The following is an 18,790-nucleotide window of genomic DNA, read 5'->3' on the forward strand; positions in this document are numbered from 1 at the left end:
AGCAGTTAATCTCTTCTCCCATGCCCAGGCTTAAGCAAATACTCTTCTGTTTTCTTTCTCTGTAAATTTGCCTTTTCTATACATTTCATATAAATGGAATCATATAATATGTGGTCCATTGTGTGTAGCTTCTTTCACTGAGCATGTTTTTAAGGTGTATTCATGTTGTAGCATGTATCAATAGCTTGTTCCTTTTAAGTGATTAATAGTATTCCATTGTGTAAATATATCACATTTTGTTCATCCATTTACTAGGTGATGGACATTTGGATTTTTTCCAGTTTTTTCTTATTATGGATAATGCTACTATGAATAGTTACAACATGCCTCTGTGTGGACATATTTTTTTGGACATATATTTTTATCTCTTACGGTTAGATTCCTAAAAGTAAAATGGCTATTATATGATAAATTTATGTTTAACTTGTTAAGAAACTGCAAAATATTTTCCAAAGTGTCTGTACCATATTATGTTCCCACCAACAATGCACAGGTGGTCTGCTTTCTCTGCATCCCCAACACTTAGTACCATTTGTATTTTTTATTATAGCCATTCTAGTGGATATGTAGTAGTTTCTAATTGGGATTTTGATTTACATTTCCCTAATGACTAATGATGTTGCATATCTTTTCATATGCTTTTCAGCTATTCATAACTTTGATGAAATGTCTAATCAAATCATTTGCCTATTTTTAATTAGGTTTTTGGCTTCCTAATAATTATTGAGTTGTAAGAGTTATTCAAATATTCTGTATACAAGCTTCTTATTTTATTATTATTATTATTTTTTAATTTGCCTTTCTCTTTTAATCCCATCCCTGCTCCAATTCTAAAAAAAGTCCCCAGAAATTAAACACAAGGAAGCTCAAAGAGCCAAGGCAAGCCAGCCCAAAAGTAGCAGACTCCTTCCCACAGGGGCCAAAGTATGGGCACTGGGGTGTCCACTCAGAGCCTGGTAGTTAAAGCTGGTGCAGAAAAAAGTAGTTCCAGAAGCTAGCAGTAACCCTGCCCAGAGGGACTTTCTGCACAGGAGCACCCCTAGCAGGGCCAGGCTGTGTAAAAAGTGGTGTTTGTTGCTCTTGTGAAAGAGCTCCTTCCTGTAGGCATCCAGGAACTGGGCTAAGTGTGCCCCATAGGAGACCAAGCCTAAGGCCCCCACTCCGGACAAGGCACCCAGGCAGCAGAAAGCAGCCCCTGGACTGGCCATGGCTGTGGATCTACAAGCTTTTTATTAGATCTGTCATTTGCAAATGCTTTCTTTTAGTCTGTGGCTTGTACTTTTATTTTCTTATTGGTGACTTTTGAGGAGCGAAAGTTGATACATTCAAATTGATCAATTTTTTCTTCTATGTATCATGCTTTCAATATTGTATCTAAGAACTCTCTGCCCTACTCAAGGTCACAAATATTTTCTCCTATATTTTCTACTAGAAGTTATATATTTTAGCTCTTAAATTTGGGTCTGTGATCCATTTTGAGTTAATTTTTTGTATATGGTACGAATTAAGGGTCTAATTTCTTTCTCTAAATTTTTTTTTTTTTTTGGCCACACCATGCAGCTTGCGGGATCTTAGTTCTCCAACCAGGGATTGAACCTGTGCCCTCAGCAGTGAAAGCACCGAGTCCTAACCACTGGATCGCCAAGGAATTCCCTCTCTTTTTTTTTAAATGTGGGTATCCAGTTGTCCCAACTCCTTTGTTGAAAAAACTATCCTTTCCCCCATTGAATTGTCTTGGTACCTTTGTTGGAAATCTACTGACCATAAATGTTAGAATTTATTTCTGAACTTTGAGTTCTGTTCCACTTATCTATATGCCTATCTTTGGGCCAATACTACACTGTCTGATTAACTGTGGCTTTATCTTAAGTTTTGAAATTGGGAAATGTGAGTCCTCCAATTTTGTTCCACATTTTCAAGTTTGTTTTGGCTATTCTGGTCCCTTGTATTTCCATCTGAAATTTAAGATCAGCTCATCAATATCAGTTTCTGCAAAGAAGCCAGCTGGGACTTTGATAGGGATTGCATTTAGTCTATCCATCAATTTAGGATGAATTACTATCTTGATAACATTGAGTCTTCCTATCTAAGAGCATGAAATATCTATTTATTTAGATATTCTTTAATTTCTCTCAGCAATGTTTTGTGGGTTTTAGTGTATAAGTCCTGACAGAACCTCTGTGCTGAATGAACTGGAGGGTGGAGGGTATGGGAGCAGCTTCAGGTCCTAATGCCACAGATTCCCACTCTTTGTACTCCAAGGTCAGCAATGTTTCAGGAATAAACACTCCTCAGATGGATATATAGTTTTGGTCAATTTCCAGAGTGCTGAAATGGTTGCTTTTTTAATTTTGTCCAGGTTTATAGTGCTTTTGGGAAAGATTTCCTAACCTCCTCACCTAGCCATAGCCAGAAGTTCTAACATGTGTGTATTTTTATGAGAATTTGTGTTCCAAGCACTTCTAATTCCAAAAGCCCAGTGATAGAATATCTATTGAGTTATGCCAATTCATTCAAAAAACATGTTAAACTACCACTTGTCATGTAAAGACAAAACATATGGGTTACTGAATAATTTTTTTATAGCATTGATTATGTGTTTAGAGTTGTGATGAAACAGTGACTGAAATTGACTACATAATTTAATTCAAATAAACAGATATATCGAGCATTTCGTATGTGTTTGATACCACAAGAAACAATAGATGAATTAATCATTATTGCTGCCCTAAAGAAATTCTCCATGTAGTGTCAGAGTCTGCAAGTATGCTTCAAGTGTACAAGTCTTAAGAGTCTGAAGTATCAATATCAGATAGACAGCCAAGTGTGCATCCTTGGAGCCCCAGACTCATAATCAACTGCCTATTCAAAATCTCTATTTGGATGTCTAGCAGACATCTCAAAATTAACATGTACAGAAATGAATTTGCTCACCCACCTTTTACTACTAATCTTCTTTAGTGACCCCATCTCAATAAATGGCACCTCTGTCTAACGAGTTCCAGATACTTGGTAGTTATCCTTGATTTCTTTTTCTCCCTTACCCCATATCCAATCAGTCACCAAGTCCTCTTGCTTCTAGCTCCAAAATAGTATCTCATATCTGCTCATTTGTCTCCTACTCTAGTGCCAACATCCTAGTCTAGACCATCTTCATCGACTGCCACCACCCCATCCAAATTATCATACCTGGACTACTGTTCTGCATTCCTTCTTAAACCAAAATATCATTTCTTCATACGTGGGTCAAAGTGAGCTTTTAAAAATGAATATATGATAACGTCACTTCCCTGCTTAAACTTTTCAGTGCTTCCACATTTGATGTACAATATGTTGCCCAGTTAAGTATGTTATTCAAGAGCCATAGCATTCTAGCCCCAACCTAGTCCAACGAACCGTCATATCTCACCTAGACTAACGTTTCTTCTGTATCCAATCTTATCTCCTATCTCTTTTCCACATAGTAGAGAGAATGATTTTTCTAAAATACAAATATGAGCATGTCTCTATTTCTCCTCTATTCAGAACTTTTCCCATGAGTTTTTGGACAAAGTTCAAAATTTTTAATATTGTCAATAAGGTCCTTCATGATCATGCTCCTGCCCATTTCCTCAGCATTATCCCATGCCACCATCACCATTAATCATTACCCTCCAGTCATATTAGCCTATTGTTTCTTGATGGAGCCAAGCTCATTCCTGTCTCAGTACCTTCATATATGTTTTTCCTTCTGCTTTGAATTGGCCCTCATCCTCTTTACCTGGCTCATGACTATTCATCTTTCAGGTCTTATTTTAAATCCCTCTTTCAAAGAGAGGTCTTCCCTGATCCCATTTACTAAGTACTAGCTATGTGCTGTTATCAAACCCTATGCATTTTCTTTATAGCACTATCACAGTTTTAATTATATAGTTATTTGTAGGTTATTTATTTAATATGAGTGGTCCTAAAATCTATGAGTTTAGGGACTGTGATTGTATTGTAATGTCACCAACATTTTCTAGCACAGTGCTGGGCACATAGTAAGCACTCAATAAATATTGGCTGAATGAATTAGTGAACATGCCATGGCAACATAAAGGAGAAAGAAATTGTTTCCTGCTAGGAGGATCTGGAAAGTTGGGGATTAAAAGAAAGGTATTTTAGGCAAAAGAAACAACATGTTTGTACAAAGTCAAAGAGTTAGGAAAGATACTGGAATATTTGAGGAATAGTGAGGTATTTTCTGTGACTAAAGCATAGGGATTTCAGTGATACATGGAGGAAGAAGAGAGAATAAGAGGAAGAAAGTTAAGGAGAGATGAGTTTGGAGAAGCTCAAGATCAGGGTCATTCTGCCAAACTAAGGAATTCAAATTTAATTAAATAAACATTAGGGAGTGACCAACTTTAAAGAAAGGTGACTAGAGTTAGCAGTGTGGAAGATGGACTGGACACAAAAAAGAGTAAAGAATAATATGTATGCAAGTGGGGTATACGTGATGCACAACATTTGCATAGCAATCTGTATTTTTTATAGCACCCTCCTAAAACCTTACCATTGTATGTGTGTGTGTGTGTGTGTGTGTGTGTGTGTGTGTGTGTGTGTAATGTCACTCAGATATACTTTAATTTCAAAGTTTGTCATAGGTCCTCCCTTTATGCCCTCATGATATCATGATAATTCTTAATACTAACAATTATAAGAATATGAAATTACATCAGCCTGTAACATTTACCTTTTTGAAGTATGTTAACATATATTACCTTATTTGATTTTCACCCAAACCCATAAAATAGACAGAGACAACTTTTCTTATTTTATCAATGTGAAGACTGGGCTCACAGAGGCTAAAAGAACAGCCTAAGGTTATATAACTAGTATAGCTAAGATGCAGCATTAGAACCCTTTTCTAAATCCAAGGTCCTTCTCAATTTACCACATATCCATGCATTTTAGTACTAATTTTACTGTTTTTGCTTTTTATAACAAATGCTTTTGAAAAAAATTTCATAATGAGCTTCCATAACTTTGAAGTAACAATAAGGTTAGCTTTCCTCAAGTTGCTTTTTTGAAATACTTCCACAATCTATAAGGCCTAAACAAAGACTGAAAAAAGAATTTCTTAGATAAATGAATTATAAATACAGTCTTCATTAAAAAATAAATTTTGATTATCAGCCAGTGAAAAACACATATTTTAGACCTTTTAAAAAATCTTCGGATAAGAATGAGTGCCCACATAGAAGAATTGCATTGGGTTGGCAGGAAAGGAATCATCTCATTTGTTTAGAAGGTTAAGATAAGACCAAAAAAGCAAAAACAAAACCAGACAAAGTGGAGTAGAAATGTAAAAAGATGGAAATGCCAATATGGCTGAACATCTTTTGGGAAAGATGGTATGGCATGCTTATCATTTATAGTAATTTCATTTGGAATGTCTTTTTTTAAGACTTTATTTTTTAGAGCAGTTTTAGGTTTACAGCAAAATTGAGAGAAAGGTACAGAGATTTCCCATATACTCTCTGCCCTCCACACACGCATAGCTTCCCCCGTTATCAACATCACTCACCAGAATGGTATTTTTTTTAACCAAAGATGAACCTACACTGACACATCATAATCACCCAAAGTCTACCTTAGGGTTCACTCTTGGTGTTGTATATTCTCTGGATTTGGATAAATGTATAATGACATGCATACACCGTTATAGTTTCATACAGAGTATTTTCAGTGCCCTAAAAATCCTCTGTGCTCTGCCTATTCATCTCCCTCCCCCACAGCCCCATCCCTGGCAACCACTGATTTTTTTTTATTGTCTCCATAGTTTTGCCTTTTTTCTGTGCAATGGGGTCAAAAATTCAAGGTGAAGTTGAGAAAAATTAAAAGCCATAAAAGATAAGCCACCTGCAAAATTAACCCAAGAGCCTGCTTGTGAGTAGATAATTCAATTTGGAAACATTCAAAGTTTTGGTTGAGTTTCAGGGAGGCATGAATAGAATGTGATCATAAATTGAAAAGGTAAAATCTAATCAGTTAATGGCTGATCAGTTAAGACTGAATTATCAGAAAGAAAATTACTACATTAGGGAAAATCATAGAACTAGCTGTGAGTTTACAGAAATGGCTAGGAAAGAGAGTGCCCTGATTATCAGATTGGAATACTCTAGTCCCCAGCCCAATGGTGGAGATTGGTAGGTAGATCAAATTAAATCTTGAGGCAGTAATCATTAAGAATATCTACTGACCCATTTTTTAATGATTCCAGGCTCACCATGGTAATTTATGATTATAATTTTGTTTTGTACATGTATTATCTAATAGATTCAGGATATGCTGGTTATCAAACTGAACATTCCTGTACTTACAATATTTCCAATTATAAACTAATGGATGGACATCTGATTTATACATTGATATAGTGTGACTTTAGTTAGTGTGAATTAGCCTCCCTCATCCTGGTACTACTGGCACACTGATAGAATAGTATAAAGTCTTACATAGATTGAAGCAAATATTATGTCTATATGGAAAAGCATGTGGGTGACATCATTTATCCATTTGCTATCAATTAAAGAACTAGGTGGTGATACAGAATATGCTTATGTTTCCTCTTATTTTTATTGTTTCTTGTTGAAATTTCCTCATGGCAATGGTTTTTGGACTTTCTACCATAAGAACCTGAGGAAATTATTAAAATTACAAATTTGGAGGTCTTACTCCCAGAGACTGTGATAATACTTGGTCTGGGATGAAGCATAGTACTCTGCATTTTTTAAAAAATGACCTATATGATTCTGAACTTGTTCATTAGTGGACTATACCTTGAATAGCACTGTTCTGCAGAAAATTTTGCTATATTTAAATAAGCCTGTGGTTCTTAAAACAATTATTCACTGCTGGGCAAAATTTCACAGATTTCTGTTAGGTTTCTGTTAACTGGATAAACCAGTGACATCTGAAACCAGTTTCAGACCTCTGATTGGTCAGAACTGTGTATGCAAATCACAGCGAGCATTGAGGAAGTGGACGACAGCTTTGTAAGGATAACCGACTTGAGACAGGGCTAAGGAAAGACCAAATGGCTGCCATCATCACTGTGCTATGTGCTCCAAGGTGAAGAATAGAAAATAAAATCCTCTGAGGTCTTCCCTGTTCAACAGCAGAAGCAAATAGGTAAGTGGTAATGCCAAGGTGTAGCCTAGGTGATAGTACCCCCTCCAAAATCTTATCGTCTCCACATAGCTGCCCCAAATGAAACAATCTAAGTAAAAGCAATGTGCTTCCTATGGAAGTGCAACTTTTGAGTCCCTAACTTTCTCTAAGAACCAGATTACTGCCCCTAAACACCTCTTACATAGAAATTTTCCAGCTTACTCTGGAAATCAGGAACTATTTAACAGAGGATATGCAGTTGGAAGAGGATTCAGGAGATAGGGTGAGGGGAAAGTAAGAGCAGGAAATCAGTTGGTAGAGAGTGGTATAGGCTAGGGTGACAAACAGGAAGTGGCAGAATTAGAGTTTGAATCCATCAGACTCCAAAGCCTATATACTTCTTTATTAGATTTTTCTAACATTAGTGTGCATAAGAATCACCTGAAGGCTGTGGTAAAAATGTAAGTTCATGACCCCAGAAGTTATGATTTAGTAGGTCTTATATGGAGTCAAGAAATCTATATTTTTATCAAATATCCCAGATAGCTCTGATGCAGATGGTCAGTGGACATACATCAAGAAACATTTTCTCAGAGGAGTAGTTGTCAAACCATTTGGTTTAAGGATTCCTTTACACTATTAGAAATTACTGAAGACCCCAAGGAGTGTTTGTTTATGTGGTCAAGAATATCTGATAAATAATAGTTATTTATATTTATGGTATTAAAAACTAAAACTGAGAAATTTTAAAAATATTTATTAATCCATTTTAAAATACCAATAATAAGACCATTAAATTTTAACTAGATAACGTTTTTTGAAAAGTAATTATATTTTCAAAATTAAAAATATTTAATGAACAGACATGTATTAGTTTACATTTTTAAATCTCTTTAATGCTGACTTAATTATTCTCATATCTGTTTCTTCAATTTGTTGTGATATGATGCTTTGTTTGAAGTATATGAAAAAAAATTAGGCCTCACACAAATAACATAGTTGGAAAAAAGAGAACCCTGCAGACAACTTGAAAGGTTGTTGGAGACTCCCATGGGTCCTGGGACCACACTTTGAGTTAGTGTCTTAGAGTAATATTATTGCTCTCAGAAAGGGTTATGTTGGTCAGTCTGTGTTGGTCATCAAAGTTTAGGGACACCAAAGAAAGTAGAAAATTAATTTATTCCTTAGACTGTTTTGAGTTGTTAAATTATTTCATAAAATTTACCCCAATATTGCTCTTTTATTAACTTACTTTGTAAATTTGAAAGCACTATAGAAATATAAAATAGGAGCCCAGGTGTTGGGGAAGAATTTTGTTTAAAGAAATTGGGTTTCAGAACAAAGATTCCTTTGAGGTTAGAGGAGTGTCAATTGGTAATGAGGAAGGAATACATTAGGTGACCAATTATAGGCAGGAAAAGGAAAAGTATAAAAGCAGGGAATAATCTGTAGTTACTTATAGTAGATATTTACAATTGAATAAATAACTGTAATGGTGAGAAAGTGCTAATCATAACCTTTTAAGGAGGGTTATTACTTTGCCTGAATAAAAGAACCTTTTCTTCTGGTCAGCATACCTCTTCAAATTTGGTTACATTTTTTTTTGTACTTTAAGTTTTAGTTCTATAACCTAAAACATACTGCAAATTTATGCAAGGACTTTAATAAATATTATCTCATTTCTTATCTTTGGTCAAAGTGGAAGAACCTAGAAAGCAGATTGGAAAGAAGCAGCTGGAAAAGTGAGAGGAAAACTGAATGTTTGTAATCTTAGAAGCCATTTGAGGTAAGTGTTTCCAGGAGGAGGGAGTGAGTGATCCAGTCTGTCAATTGATGCTGATTGATGAAGTTAAGATAAAAATGAGAATTGATCATTAGACTTAGTGGCATGGAGGTGATTAATGACCTGGACAACAAAAGTTCTGATGGAGTGGTTGAGGTGAAAGTCCCATGGGTGTGGGTTCAAGAGAGAATGGGAAGAGAAGAGTTGAAAACTGTATACAATAAGTCCCCTACATATGAAACTTCAATTTGCAAACTTTCAAAGATGCGAAAGTGCATTCACATGTACAATCACATAAGTTCACGTGTCTGGCGTACAATTGTCACATGTGTGCACCCTCTCCAAGTGGTTGTGCTTTTGTGTACTTTACTGTATAGTACTGTATAGAGTATAGTAGTACAGTATTTTTATTTCAAGCCACTATACTTTTCAAGGTACTATACTATAAGATTAAAAATGTTTTCTTTATTTTTTGTGTTTGTCTTTTATGTACTATTTATGTGAAAAGTATCATAAACCTATTACAGTACGGTACTGTATAGCCGATTGTGTTAGTTGGGTACCTAGGACTGACTTTGTTGGACTTACGAACGCGCTCTCAGAATGGAACTCGTTCATAGGTAGGGGACTTACTGTAAACAGCTCTTTCCAGGAGTTGTAATAAAAAAGAACAACAGAGAAATGGAGCAGTAGATAAAAGGGGAAATAGGGTTAAGACAGGTGGTTTTTATTGGTTCAAATGAAACAGTAGCAGGTTTCTATGCTAATGTTTTTTTTAAGAGCTTCAGTAGTGAACACAATACACATAGATCTTTTCCTTATAGAACCCATAATCTAGTGAGCAGAAATGGTATTAAACAAATGATTACACAAATAATTAGATAATATTCATTGCAATGAATATTAAAAGAAAAAGCACAAAGTTCTATAAGAGCATAATCGTCAGACTGAACTTTTTCAAGGACATCAGAAAAGACTTCGCTAAATAAATGTTATTCAAGTTGCACTTAGGGAGGGAGAATAGTACTTGCAGAGGCCCTGGGTAGAGTGAATATGGCACATCAGAGATACTGAAAGAAGGCCATTGAGTTTGAAGCTCAGAGAGGGAGGAGGATGAGTGGGGCAGAAGATAAGGTTGAGGAAATAAGCAGTGACCAGGATTATTTAGGTTGGAGCCCATAGACTCATTTAGGATCTTTGGTTTTTATGCCAAGAGTATAGGGATCCTTGACTTTATGTGTTGGCCACAACAAAAGTAAACCAGCCAAAATTGAAATGTAAAAGGTGGAACAGATAGGAAGTAGAATGGAAAGGTGAGTTGCATAACCATTGTTTATACTGCTACAGACAGGACATTAGGCCAAGTCTATTTGTGATTTCATAATCAGTTATTTTCCAATGCAGTCAATTTATTCAGCCTTCAGCAATTGAGAGATTTCTGTCTAACTGATCAAATCATACAGTAAGCAGGTCCAATTTGTTTGTTAAGATGGCCAAAAACAACAGATCATTATCATTCCTTACTTCATATCTTCCAATGGCTCTCTTTTTCTCTCTCTTAAAAATTAATGTATTTTCCAACTTTTATTATGAAATTTTCAGGCACATAGAAAACTTGAAAGACTTTTGCAGTGAACACCTATACACTCGTAACCTAGAGCCAAAAACTTTTATCATTTTGCTGTATTTGCTTTCTTTGTTTTGCTGTACAATTTGAAAGTAAGTTACAGAACTCATGATGCTTCATATGCAATTTCTTCAGCTTGCATCTCCTAAAAATAAGGGAATTCTCTTCCATACTCTTAATATTATAATATTTAAGGTAATTAAAAATAATTCCCTGATGTCATCTAATACCTATCAATATTAGATATCTCTAGGTGTCCCCTCAAAATCATTTTTAACAGCTTTATTTATGTATAGTTTTCACACTGTGAAAATTATTCATTTTAAATGTAATATTCAATGACTTACTGCAAATTTACAAAAGTTGTGCAGCCATCACCACCATGTAATTTTGGAACATTTCCATCACTCCAAAAAGAAACCTCATATACCTGTTTTTTACTGAACTGGGATAAAATCAAGGTTCATTCATGGCATTTAATTATGTCTCTTTAAATCTTCTTTTTTTCTAGAGCAGTCTTCATTTTTTCTCATGTAATTTTTAGAAAAGACCAGATGTTTGTTTTATAGAATGTCCCATATTCTGAATTTATCTGTGTTTACTTATTACATCATTTAACTTGTTCCTCTGTTTCCCCCATCCCCCAACCACCACCCAGTATTTTCTGTTAAAGTCTTGATTAGTTTCATTCTGAAATATTTGGAATAAAGCCCAAATTTGTTAATTGTCTCTCTCCTCTAATATGTAAACCCCATGAAGTCATGGACTTTATCTGTCTTGTTTAACACTAGTGCCTGGCTCATAGTAGGTTCTCAGTAAACATATTTTGAGTGAATAAGTGAAACACCTACATTCAGATTATATGTTTTCACCATACAGATTCAATCTTATTTTAAGATATTTTTCCATTTTAAATTGTATTATGGTCAAAATTAAGTTATGATTTATTTTCTAAGCCAGTAGTAATTCAGGCTGATGAAAAGCAAGTTTTCTTCCATTTCAGCATGCCATAAACATTTTAGGTGTTTCTCTAATTTTTAGGATATCAAATTTATTTTCAAGATGAGGAATTTCATGCGCAAACATTTTGGAATAGATAAGCCAAATAGATTACGAAGTTTTGATATGGCTGCCTATCAGAAGATTTAATGGATTGCATAAGTAATCTGTATGCTCACATTCAGGGCTGTTGAGGGATTTGGGGTTAGAATTGCCTTCTTCCATAGAGAAAAACAGTTATCTAGAGTTATACTGAGTTGGGAGTAAATCAAGAAAATGTACTGGGATCTTCAGGTTCCTTATTCAGGCAATAATACAGGCAGATTATTTCAGTGTCATTCAAAGGGTGAAAAAGATTCAGGGGAATCTGGGTAAAAATAGCTGACTTCCTAGTGTGGAATTTTCCTGTATTCCTGACTACTGCATGACAACTGCTGCTGGCAATGATATAACAAATAGGTAAAAATAACTGCTGTGACATGTTAAGTGTCAGGTTAGCAAATTCTGTGACTCGGAATATCTGCCAAAGCGGTGGATAGAGAGCATGGTAGTCTGGGCAATGCTATAGTCTTTACCCTTTAGGGATTTGCAATCCAGTGAGGGAAAAGGAAATTACAAGTGACACTCTACATATATAAATGGCAGGAACATATACAGCCATGTGAAGGAACAGAGATAGGTAGTAAGTAGTCTGGAATATAAAGGGAAGAAACTCTTAGTAGTTTATAGATTATCCAGGCTGATTTGAATGGTTTCCATTTGCTTTTCGCTGATTCTAGTTAACACTGTTCCTTAAGCATCCCCATATTTGCAGATGTGAAGAGAGAAGGGAAAACTTGAATCAGTCCATTTTATCAGCTCTGGTAATCAGGTTGGGTAATGAAAGAAACTGAAAATAATAAGTTAAATGGTGTTTTTGGGTTTTCTGTACGTTTCCATTTTCCCAAGTTATCTTCATTATCATAAAAGTTAGTTGTATCCAGCCACATGGTTATGCAGAAAAATATATTGACTAGTTTAAGCTAGACTCCCTTCTCCACTCCCACACCCAAGAGAGATTTATGCTTCATGTGTCTGAAAATTCTAGATTGACGTGATAAATTAATAGAATACCTGCTTCAGGTTGTCCCAATTTGTAGAAACTGATATTATCAACCAATTTAAATTTTGTTAACTTTAGACACTTTTCTGCCCTTTCAGGGGAGCATTTGTCCTGTGACCTTATGAACTTAAGGGATAGATGTAGAGCTACAAATAACCATCATATTTTCATTAGAGTCCTCTGCTAGAATTTGCAGCCACTTGTCATGCTATAACTTTCTTTAATAATGCAGGCTTTAAATCAGGCTGCTAGGGGTCCAATCTTGGCTCTACTACTATGAGACCTTGGAAAAATTACTTAAGCGTCCTGAGACTGTTTGCTCATCTGTCAAATGGGGAAAATAATAATACCTACTTCATGAAGTAGTGAGAATTAAATGAGATTATCCATGTAAACCACTTGGAACAGTACCTATTCATGGTGAATACTGAATAATTGTAATCATTATTACATGATTGGTGAAAATAATCATAGGAATATCAAGTCTTTACATTTATATAGACTTAAACAGTTTTCAGACTATGGCCAAAGAATATTTCATTTGAACCTGAGGGCAGGGGATGGGATTGAAAACTGAGACAAAGAGAGGTTATATGATTTGTCTGAGAGCACTCAGCAAATAAAAAGGGGAAGTGGTCCTTCACGTCTATAATGATAATGAATTCTAATGATGATTGCTGCATTGGTGGGTGAAGTTAAACAGTCTGCCTAGTGAATTTACCTAAGATACTTTATCTGCCTTCATCAAGCCAACTCTTCCTCAGTGCCCTTCCTGGAATTTAAAACTAATTTTTCTCCCCCTGAGGATGAATACTGAGTTATCTCTTCCATATGGTTTTTCAAAACAGGCAAGTTATGGAAAGGTAGTCCCCTTTGATTCCAGCATACTAAAGTAATATTAATACAAATTTTCACACTTTCTGATGCTTCTCAGTATACCTTATTATTGTTTCCAATAAGCATCTATATGTTAGTTATTATAACAAATAAGTCTATATGATCTGGCCTTTGAATTTTTAGGAAATTTTTATACGTAGTCATTGTGAGAAGAGAGGTGACTCATGTAAGTGTACCTAGCTTCAATAAATAGCTGTGATGCTTTCAGTTATTTCATAGCCAGTATATTCGTATATACACATTACATCAAATTCTCTGTTCTGTTTTTAGAAATACACTTTAAAAAATTCATGTCAGGGTGGCAGGTTACAGAAGGTAGTCATTGAAGTGTTGATACATGAGAAACCAAGTAAGGCTGTTTAAAGCCATGCATAAATAGATGTGCTTTGAACTGTGTTCCCTGGCAAAATAATAAAGAGTTCCCCTGGTTTGCTTCCTATGCTTAGGGCCTTATCTTTTATAAGTTTCTGGAAGAGGTGACAAGTATATCCTGGCACAACTAGATCCAGGGAAAAGTTGACAGATTTTAGTCTACAAATCAGTTTGGATTCACAGTGCATTGCCTCAAGAAGCATCTCGTGATTCTCTTATATAAAATATATCACTTTTTACCACAAAATGTAGATAAAATTATAAAGAATAAATGGAAGGTACAGTTCTGTCTCCCTTTGAAAGTCTAATGTATGACTGATATTACATTTGCACCCTGGTCAAATGTGAATGAAATTGATTTTAGATGTTCAGTGCTAAAAAACACAAACAAGCTTTGTGACTTGAGGGATCTTGTCAGGGATTTATACAAAATTCATTTGTGAAATAGAAGTTGGGACAATGGGGAGAAGAGACATGGCAAACCTTATTTGGGGGGTGTATTTTCATAGAAGTCATGTCACACAGATGGAAAGAAACTAGTATTCAGTTAGCATTGGTTCGTGTAAGGTGACCCCTTGAATAGAGGAACTGGAATTTTCAGTGCTCCTAGAACATTTTAATTACATCCTATATAGCCATGACTTACCACATCTAAACACACATAGTAGGGCAAAATCTGTTGTCAAGGAAGACTCAAGAAAGTTGCTAGTGAGTATCTAAAACTTATCAAATGAACTGACAAAATAAGTACCTCCTTGGCAACTGCTTAGTTGAATTTGGTACTCATGTATATAATGGTTTTCTACAGAGTGTTTCTTAAAACATTGACACTGACACTATAAACAATACTGTTTTGTTCATGGCTTCTTGACCTGGGCAAAGTGCTAAAGGGGAAAAGCTAGTTCTTCTGAGGACCTTTGCTCTTTTCTTTAGACTATACTCTTAGACTTTTCAAACAGTTTCAGAAATGTATGCAGGAGGGAAGATTGGTTCAAGATGGCGGAGTAGAAGGACATGCTCTCACTCCCTCTCCCTCTTTCGAGAACACCGGAATCACAACTAACTGCTGAACAATCACTGACAGGAAGACACTGGAACTCACCAGAAAAGATACCCCACATGCAAAGACAAAGGAGAAGCCACAATGAGATGGTAGGAGAGGCGCTATCACAATAAAATCAAATCCCATAACCGCTGGGTGGGTGACTCACAAACTGGAGAACAATTATACCACAGAAGTCCACCCACTAGAGTGAAGGTTCTGAGCCACACGTCAGGCTTCCCAACCTGGGGGTCTGGCAACAGGAGGAGGAATTTCTAGAAAATCAGACTTTGAAGGCTAGCAGGATTTGATTGCAGGACTTTGGCAGGACTGCGGGAAACAGAGACTCCACTCTTGGAGGGCAAACACAAAGTAGTGTGCACATCAGGACCCAGGGGAAGGAGCAGTGACCCCATAGGAGACTGAACCACACCTACCTGCTAGTGTTGGAGGGTCTCCTGCAGAGGCGAGGGACAGCTGTGGCTCACCAAGGGACAAGGACACTGGCAGCAGAAGTTCTGGGAAGTACTCCTTGGCGTGAGCCCTCCCAGAGTCTGCCATTAGCCCCACCAAAGAGCCCGAGTAGGCTCCAGTGTTGGGTCGCCTCAGGCCAAACAACCAACAGGGAGGGAACCCAGCCCCACCCAACAGCAGACAAGCAGATTAAAATTTTACTGAACTCTGCCCACCAGAGAAATAGCCAGCTCTACCCACCACCAGTCCCTCCCATCAGGAAACTTACACAAGCCTCTTAGCTAGCCTCATCCACCAGAGGGGGAAGACAGCAGAAGCAAGAAGAACCACAATCCTGCAGACTATGGAACAAAAACCACATTCACAGAAAGACAGACAAGATGAAAAGGCAGAGGGCTATGTACCAGATGAAGGAACAGATAAAACCCCAGAAAAACAACTAAATGAAATGGAGATAGGTGATCTTCCAGAAAAAGAATTCAGAATAATGATAGTGAAGATGATCCAGGACCTCGGAAAAAGAATGGAGGCAAAGATTGAGAAGATGCAAGAAATGTTTAACAAAGACCTAGAAAAATTAAAGAACAAACAAACAGAGATGAACAATACAATAACTGAAATGAAAAATACACTAGAAGGATTCAATAGCAGAATAACTGGGGCATAAGAACGGATAAGTGACCTGGAAGACAAAATGGTGGAATTCACTGCTGTGGAACAGACTAAAGAAAAAAAAATGAAAAGAAATGAAGACAGCCTAACAGACCCCTGGGATAACATTAAAAGTAACAACATTGCATTATAGGGGTCCCAGAAGGAGAAGAGAGAGAGAAAGGACCCGAGAAAATATTTGAAGAGATTATAGTCGAAAACTTCCCTAACATGGGAAAGGAAATAGCCACCCAAGTCCAGGAAGCACAGAGAGTCCCATACAGGATAAACCCAAGGAGAAACACGCTGAGAAACATAGTAATCAAACTGGTAAAAATTAAAGACAAAGAAAAATTATTTAAAGCAGCAAGGGAAAAACGACAAATAACATACAAGGGAACTCCTATAAGGTTAACAGCTGATTTCTCTGCAGAAACTCTACAAGCCAGAAGGGAGTGGCATGAAATACTTAAAGTGATGAAAGGGAAGAGCCTACAACCAAGACTACTCTACCCAGCAAGGATCTCATTAAGATTTGATGGAGAAATCAAAAGCTTTACAGACAAGCAAAAGCTAAGAGAATTCAGCACCACCAAACCAGCTCTACAACAAATGCTAACAGAACTTCTCTAAGTGGGAAACACAAGAGAAGAAAAGGAGCTACAAAAACAAACCCAAAACAATTAAGAAAATGGTCATAGGAACATACATATCGATAATTACCTTAAACGTGAATGGATTAAATGCTCCAACCAAAAGACACAGGCTTGCTGAATGGATACAAACACAAGACCCATCTATATGCTGTCTACAAGAGACCCACTTCAGACCTAGGGACACATACAGACTGAAAGTGAGGGGATGGAAAAAGATATTCCATGCAAATGGAAATCAAAAGAAAGCTGGAGTAGCTATACTCATATCAGATAAAATAGACTTTAAAATAAAGAATGTTACAGGAGACAAGGAAGGACACTACATAATGATCAAGGGATCAATCCAAGAAGAAGATATAACAATTGTAAATATATATGCACCCAACATAGGAACACCTCAATACATAAGGCAACTGCTAACAGCTCTAAAAGAGGAAATCGACAGTAACACAGTAAGAGTGGGGGACTTTAACAACTCACTTACACCAAAGGACAAATCATCCAAACAGAAAATTAGAAAGGAAACACAAGCTTTAAATGACACAATAGACCAGATAGATTTAATTGATACTTATAGGGCATTCCATCCAAAAACAGCAGATTACACTTTCTTCTCAAGTGCGCATGGAACATTCTCCAGGATAGATCAAATTGGAAAAGAAGAAGTAAAACTGTCACTGTTTGCAGATGACATGATACTATACATAGAGAATCCTAAGGATGCCACCAGAAAACTACTAGAGCTAATGAATGAATTTGGTAAAGTTGCAGGATACAAAATTAATGCACAGAAATCTCTTGCATTCCTATACACTAATGATGAAAAATCTGAAAGAGAAATTAAGGAAATACTCCCATTTACCATTGCAACACAAAGAATAAAATACCTAGGAATAAACCTACCTAAGGAGACAAATGACCTGTATGCAGAAAACTATAAGACACTGATGAAAGAAATTAAAGATGATACCAACATATGGAGAGATATACCATGTTTTTGGATTGGAAGAATCAATATCGTGAAAGCGACTATACTACCCAAAGCAATCTACAGATTCAATGCAATCCCTATTAAATTACCAATGGCATTTTTTATGGAACTAGAACAAAAAAATCTTAAAATTTGTATGGAGACATAAAAGACCCCAAATAGCCAAAGCAGTCTTGAGGACAAAAAACAGAGCTGGAGGAATCAGACTACCTGACTTCAGACTATACTACAAAGCTACAGTAATCAAGACAATATGGTACTGGCACAAAAACAGAAATATAGATCAATGGAACAGGATAGAAAGCCCAGAGATAAACCCACGCATCTATGGTCAACTAATCTATGACAAAGGAGGCAAGGATATACAATGGAGAAAAGTCAGTCTCTTCAATAAGTGGTGCTGGGAAAACTGGACAGCTACATGTAAAAGAATGAAATTAGAACACTCCCTAACACCATACACCAAAATAAACTCAAAATGGATTAGAGACCTAAATGTAAGACCAGACACTTTAAAACTCTTAGAGGAGAACATAGGAAGAACACTCTTTGACATAAATCACAGCAAGATATGTTTTGATCCACCTCCTAGAGAAATGGAAATAAAAACAAAAATAAACAAATGGGACTTAATGAAACTTCAAAGCTTTTGCACAGCAAAGCAAACCATAAACAAGACTAAAAGACAACCCCCAGAATGGGAGAAAATATTTGCAAATGAATCATCAGACAAAGCATTAATCTCCAAAATATATAAACAGCTCATGCAGCTCAATATTAAGAAAGCAAACAACCCAATCCAAAAATGGGCAGAAGACCTAAATAGACATTTCTCCAAAGAAGACATACAGATGGCCAAGAAACACATGGAAAGCTGCTCAACATCACTAATTATTAGAGAAATGCAAATCAAAACTACAATGAGGTATCTCTCACACCTGTTAGAATGGGCATCATCAGAAAATATACAAACAACACATTCTGGAGAGGATGTAGAGGAAAGGGAACCCTCTTGCACTTTTGGTGGGAATGTAAATTGATACAGCCACTGTGGAGAACAGT

At 36.3% G+C, this 18,790-nt stretch overlaps 2 protein-coding genes across 3 annotated transcripts in view; one reads left to right on the top strand and one right to left on the bottom strand.

Annotated features, from left to right (window-relative positions):
- FAM133A (family with sequence similarity 133 member A) overlaps positions 1 to 18,790 on the top strand; it is a 50,889-nt gene that overhangs the window by 15,047 nt on the left and 17,052 nt on the right. For both annotated transcript variants that reach the window (XM_036840058.1, XM_036840059.1), the window contains exon 3: positions 8,834 to 8,920. The gene's annotated coding sequence lies outside the window, so the exon portion shown is untranslated. The remainder of the gene's footprint in view (positions 1 to 8,833; positions 8,921 to 18,790) is intronic.
- LOC118888699 (transmembrane protein 256-like) lies at positions 867 to 1,208 on the bottom strand. Its single transcript, XM_036840060.1, has one exon. It carries the CDS (start codon positions 1,206 to 1,208, stop codon positions 867 to 869), a length of 342 nt encoding a protein of 113 aa, XP_036695955.1.

Source organism: Balaenoptera musculus, chromosome X, assembly GCF_009873245.2.
Source record: "Balaenoptera musculus isolate JJ_BM4_2016_0621 chromosome X, mBalMus1.pri.v3, whole genome shotgun sequence".
In the NCBI taxonomy this organism is placed as follows: Eukaryota; Metazoa; Chordata; class Mammalia; order Artiodactyla; family Balaenopteridae; genus Balaenoptera; species Balaenoptera musculus.

Bases quoted from the DNA above. Each gene is read 5' to 3' on its own strand.
- LOC118888699 (XM_036840060.1), bottom strand. From the start codon at position 1,208: ATGGCCAGTCCAGGGGCTGCTTTCTGCTGCCTGGGTGCCTTGTCCGGA.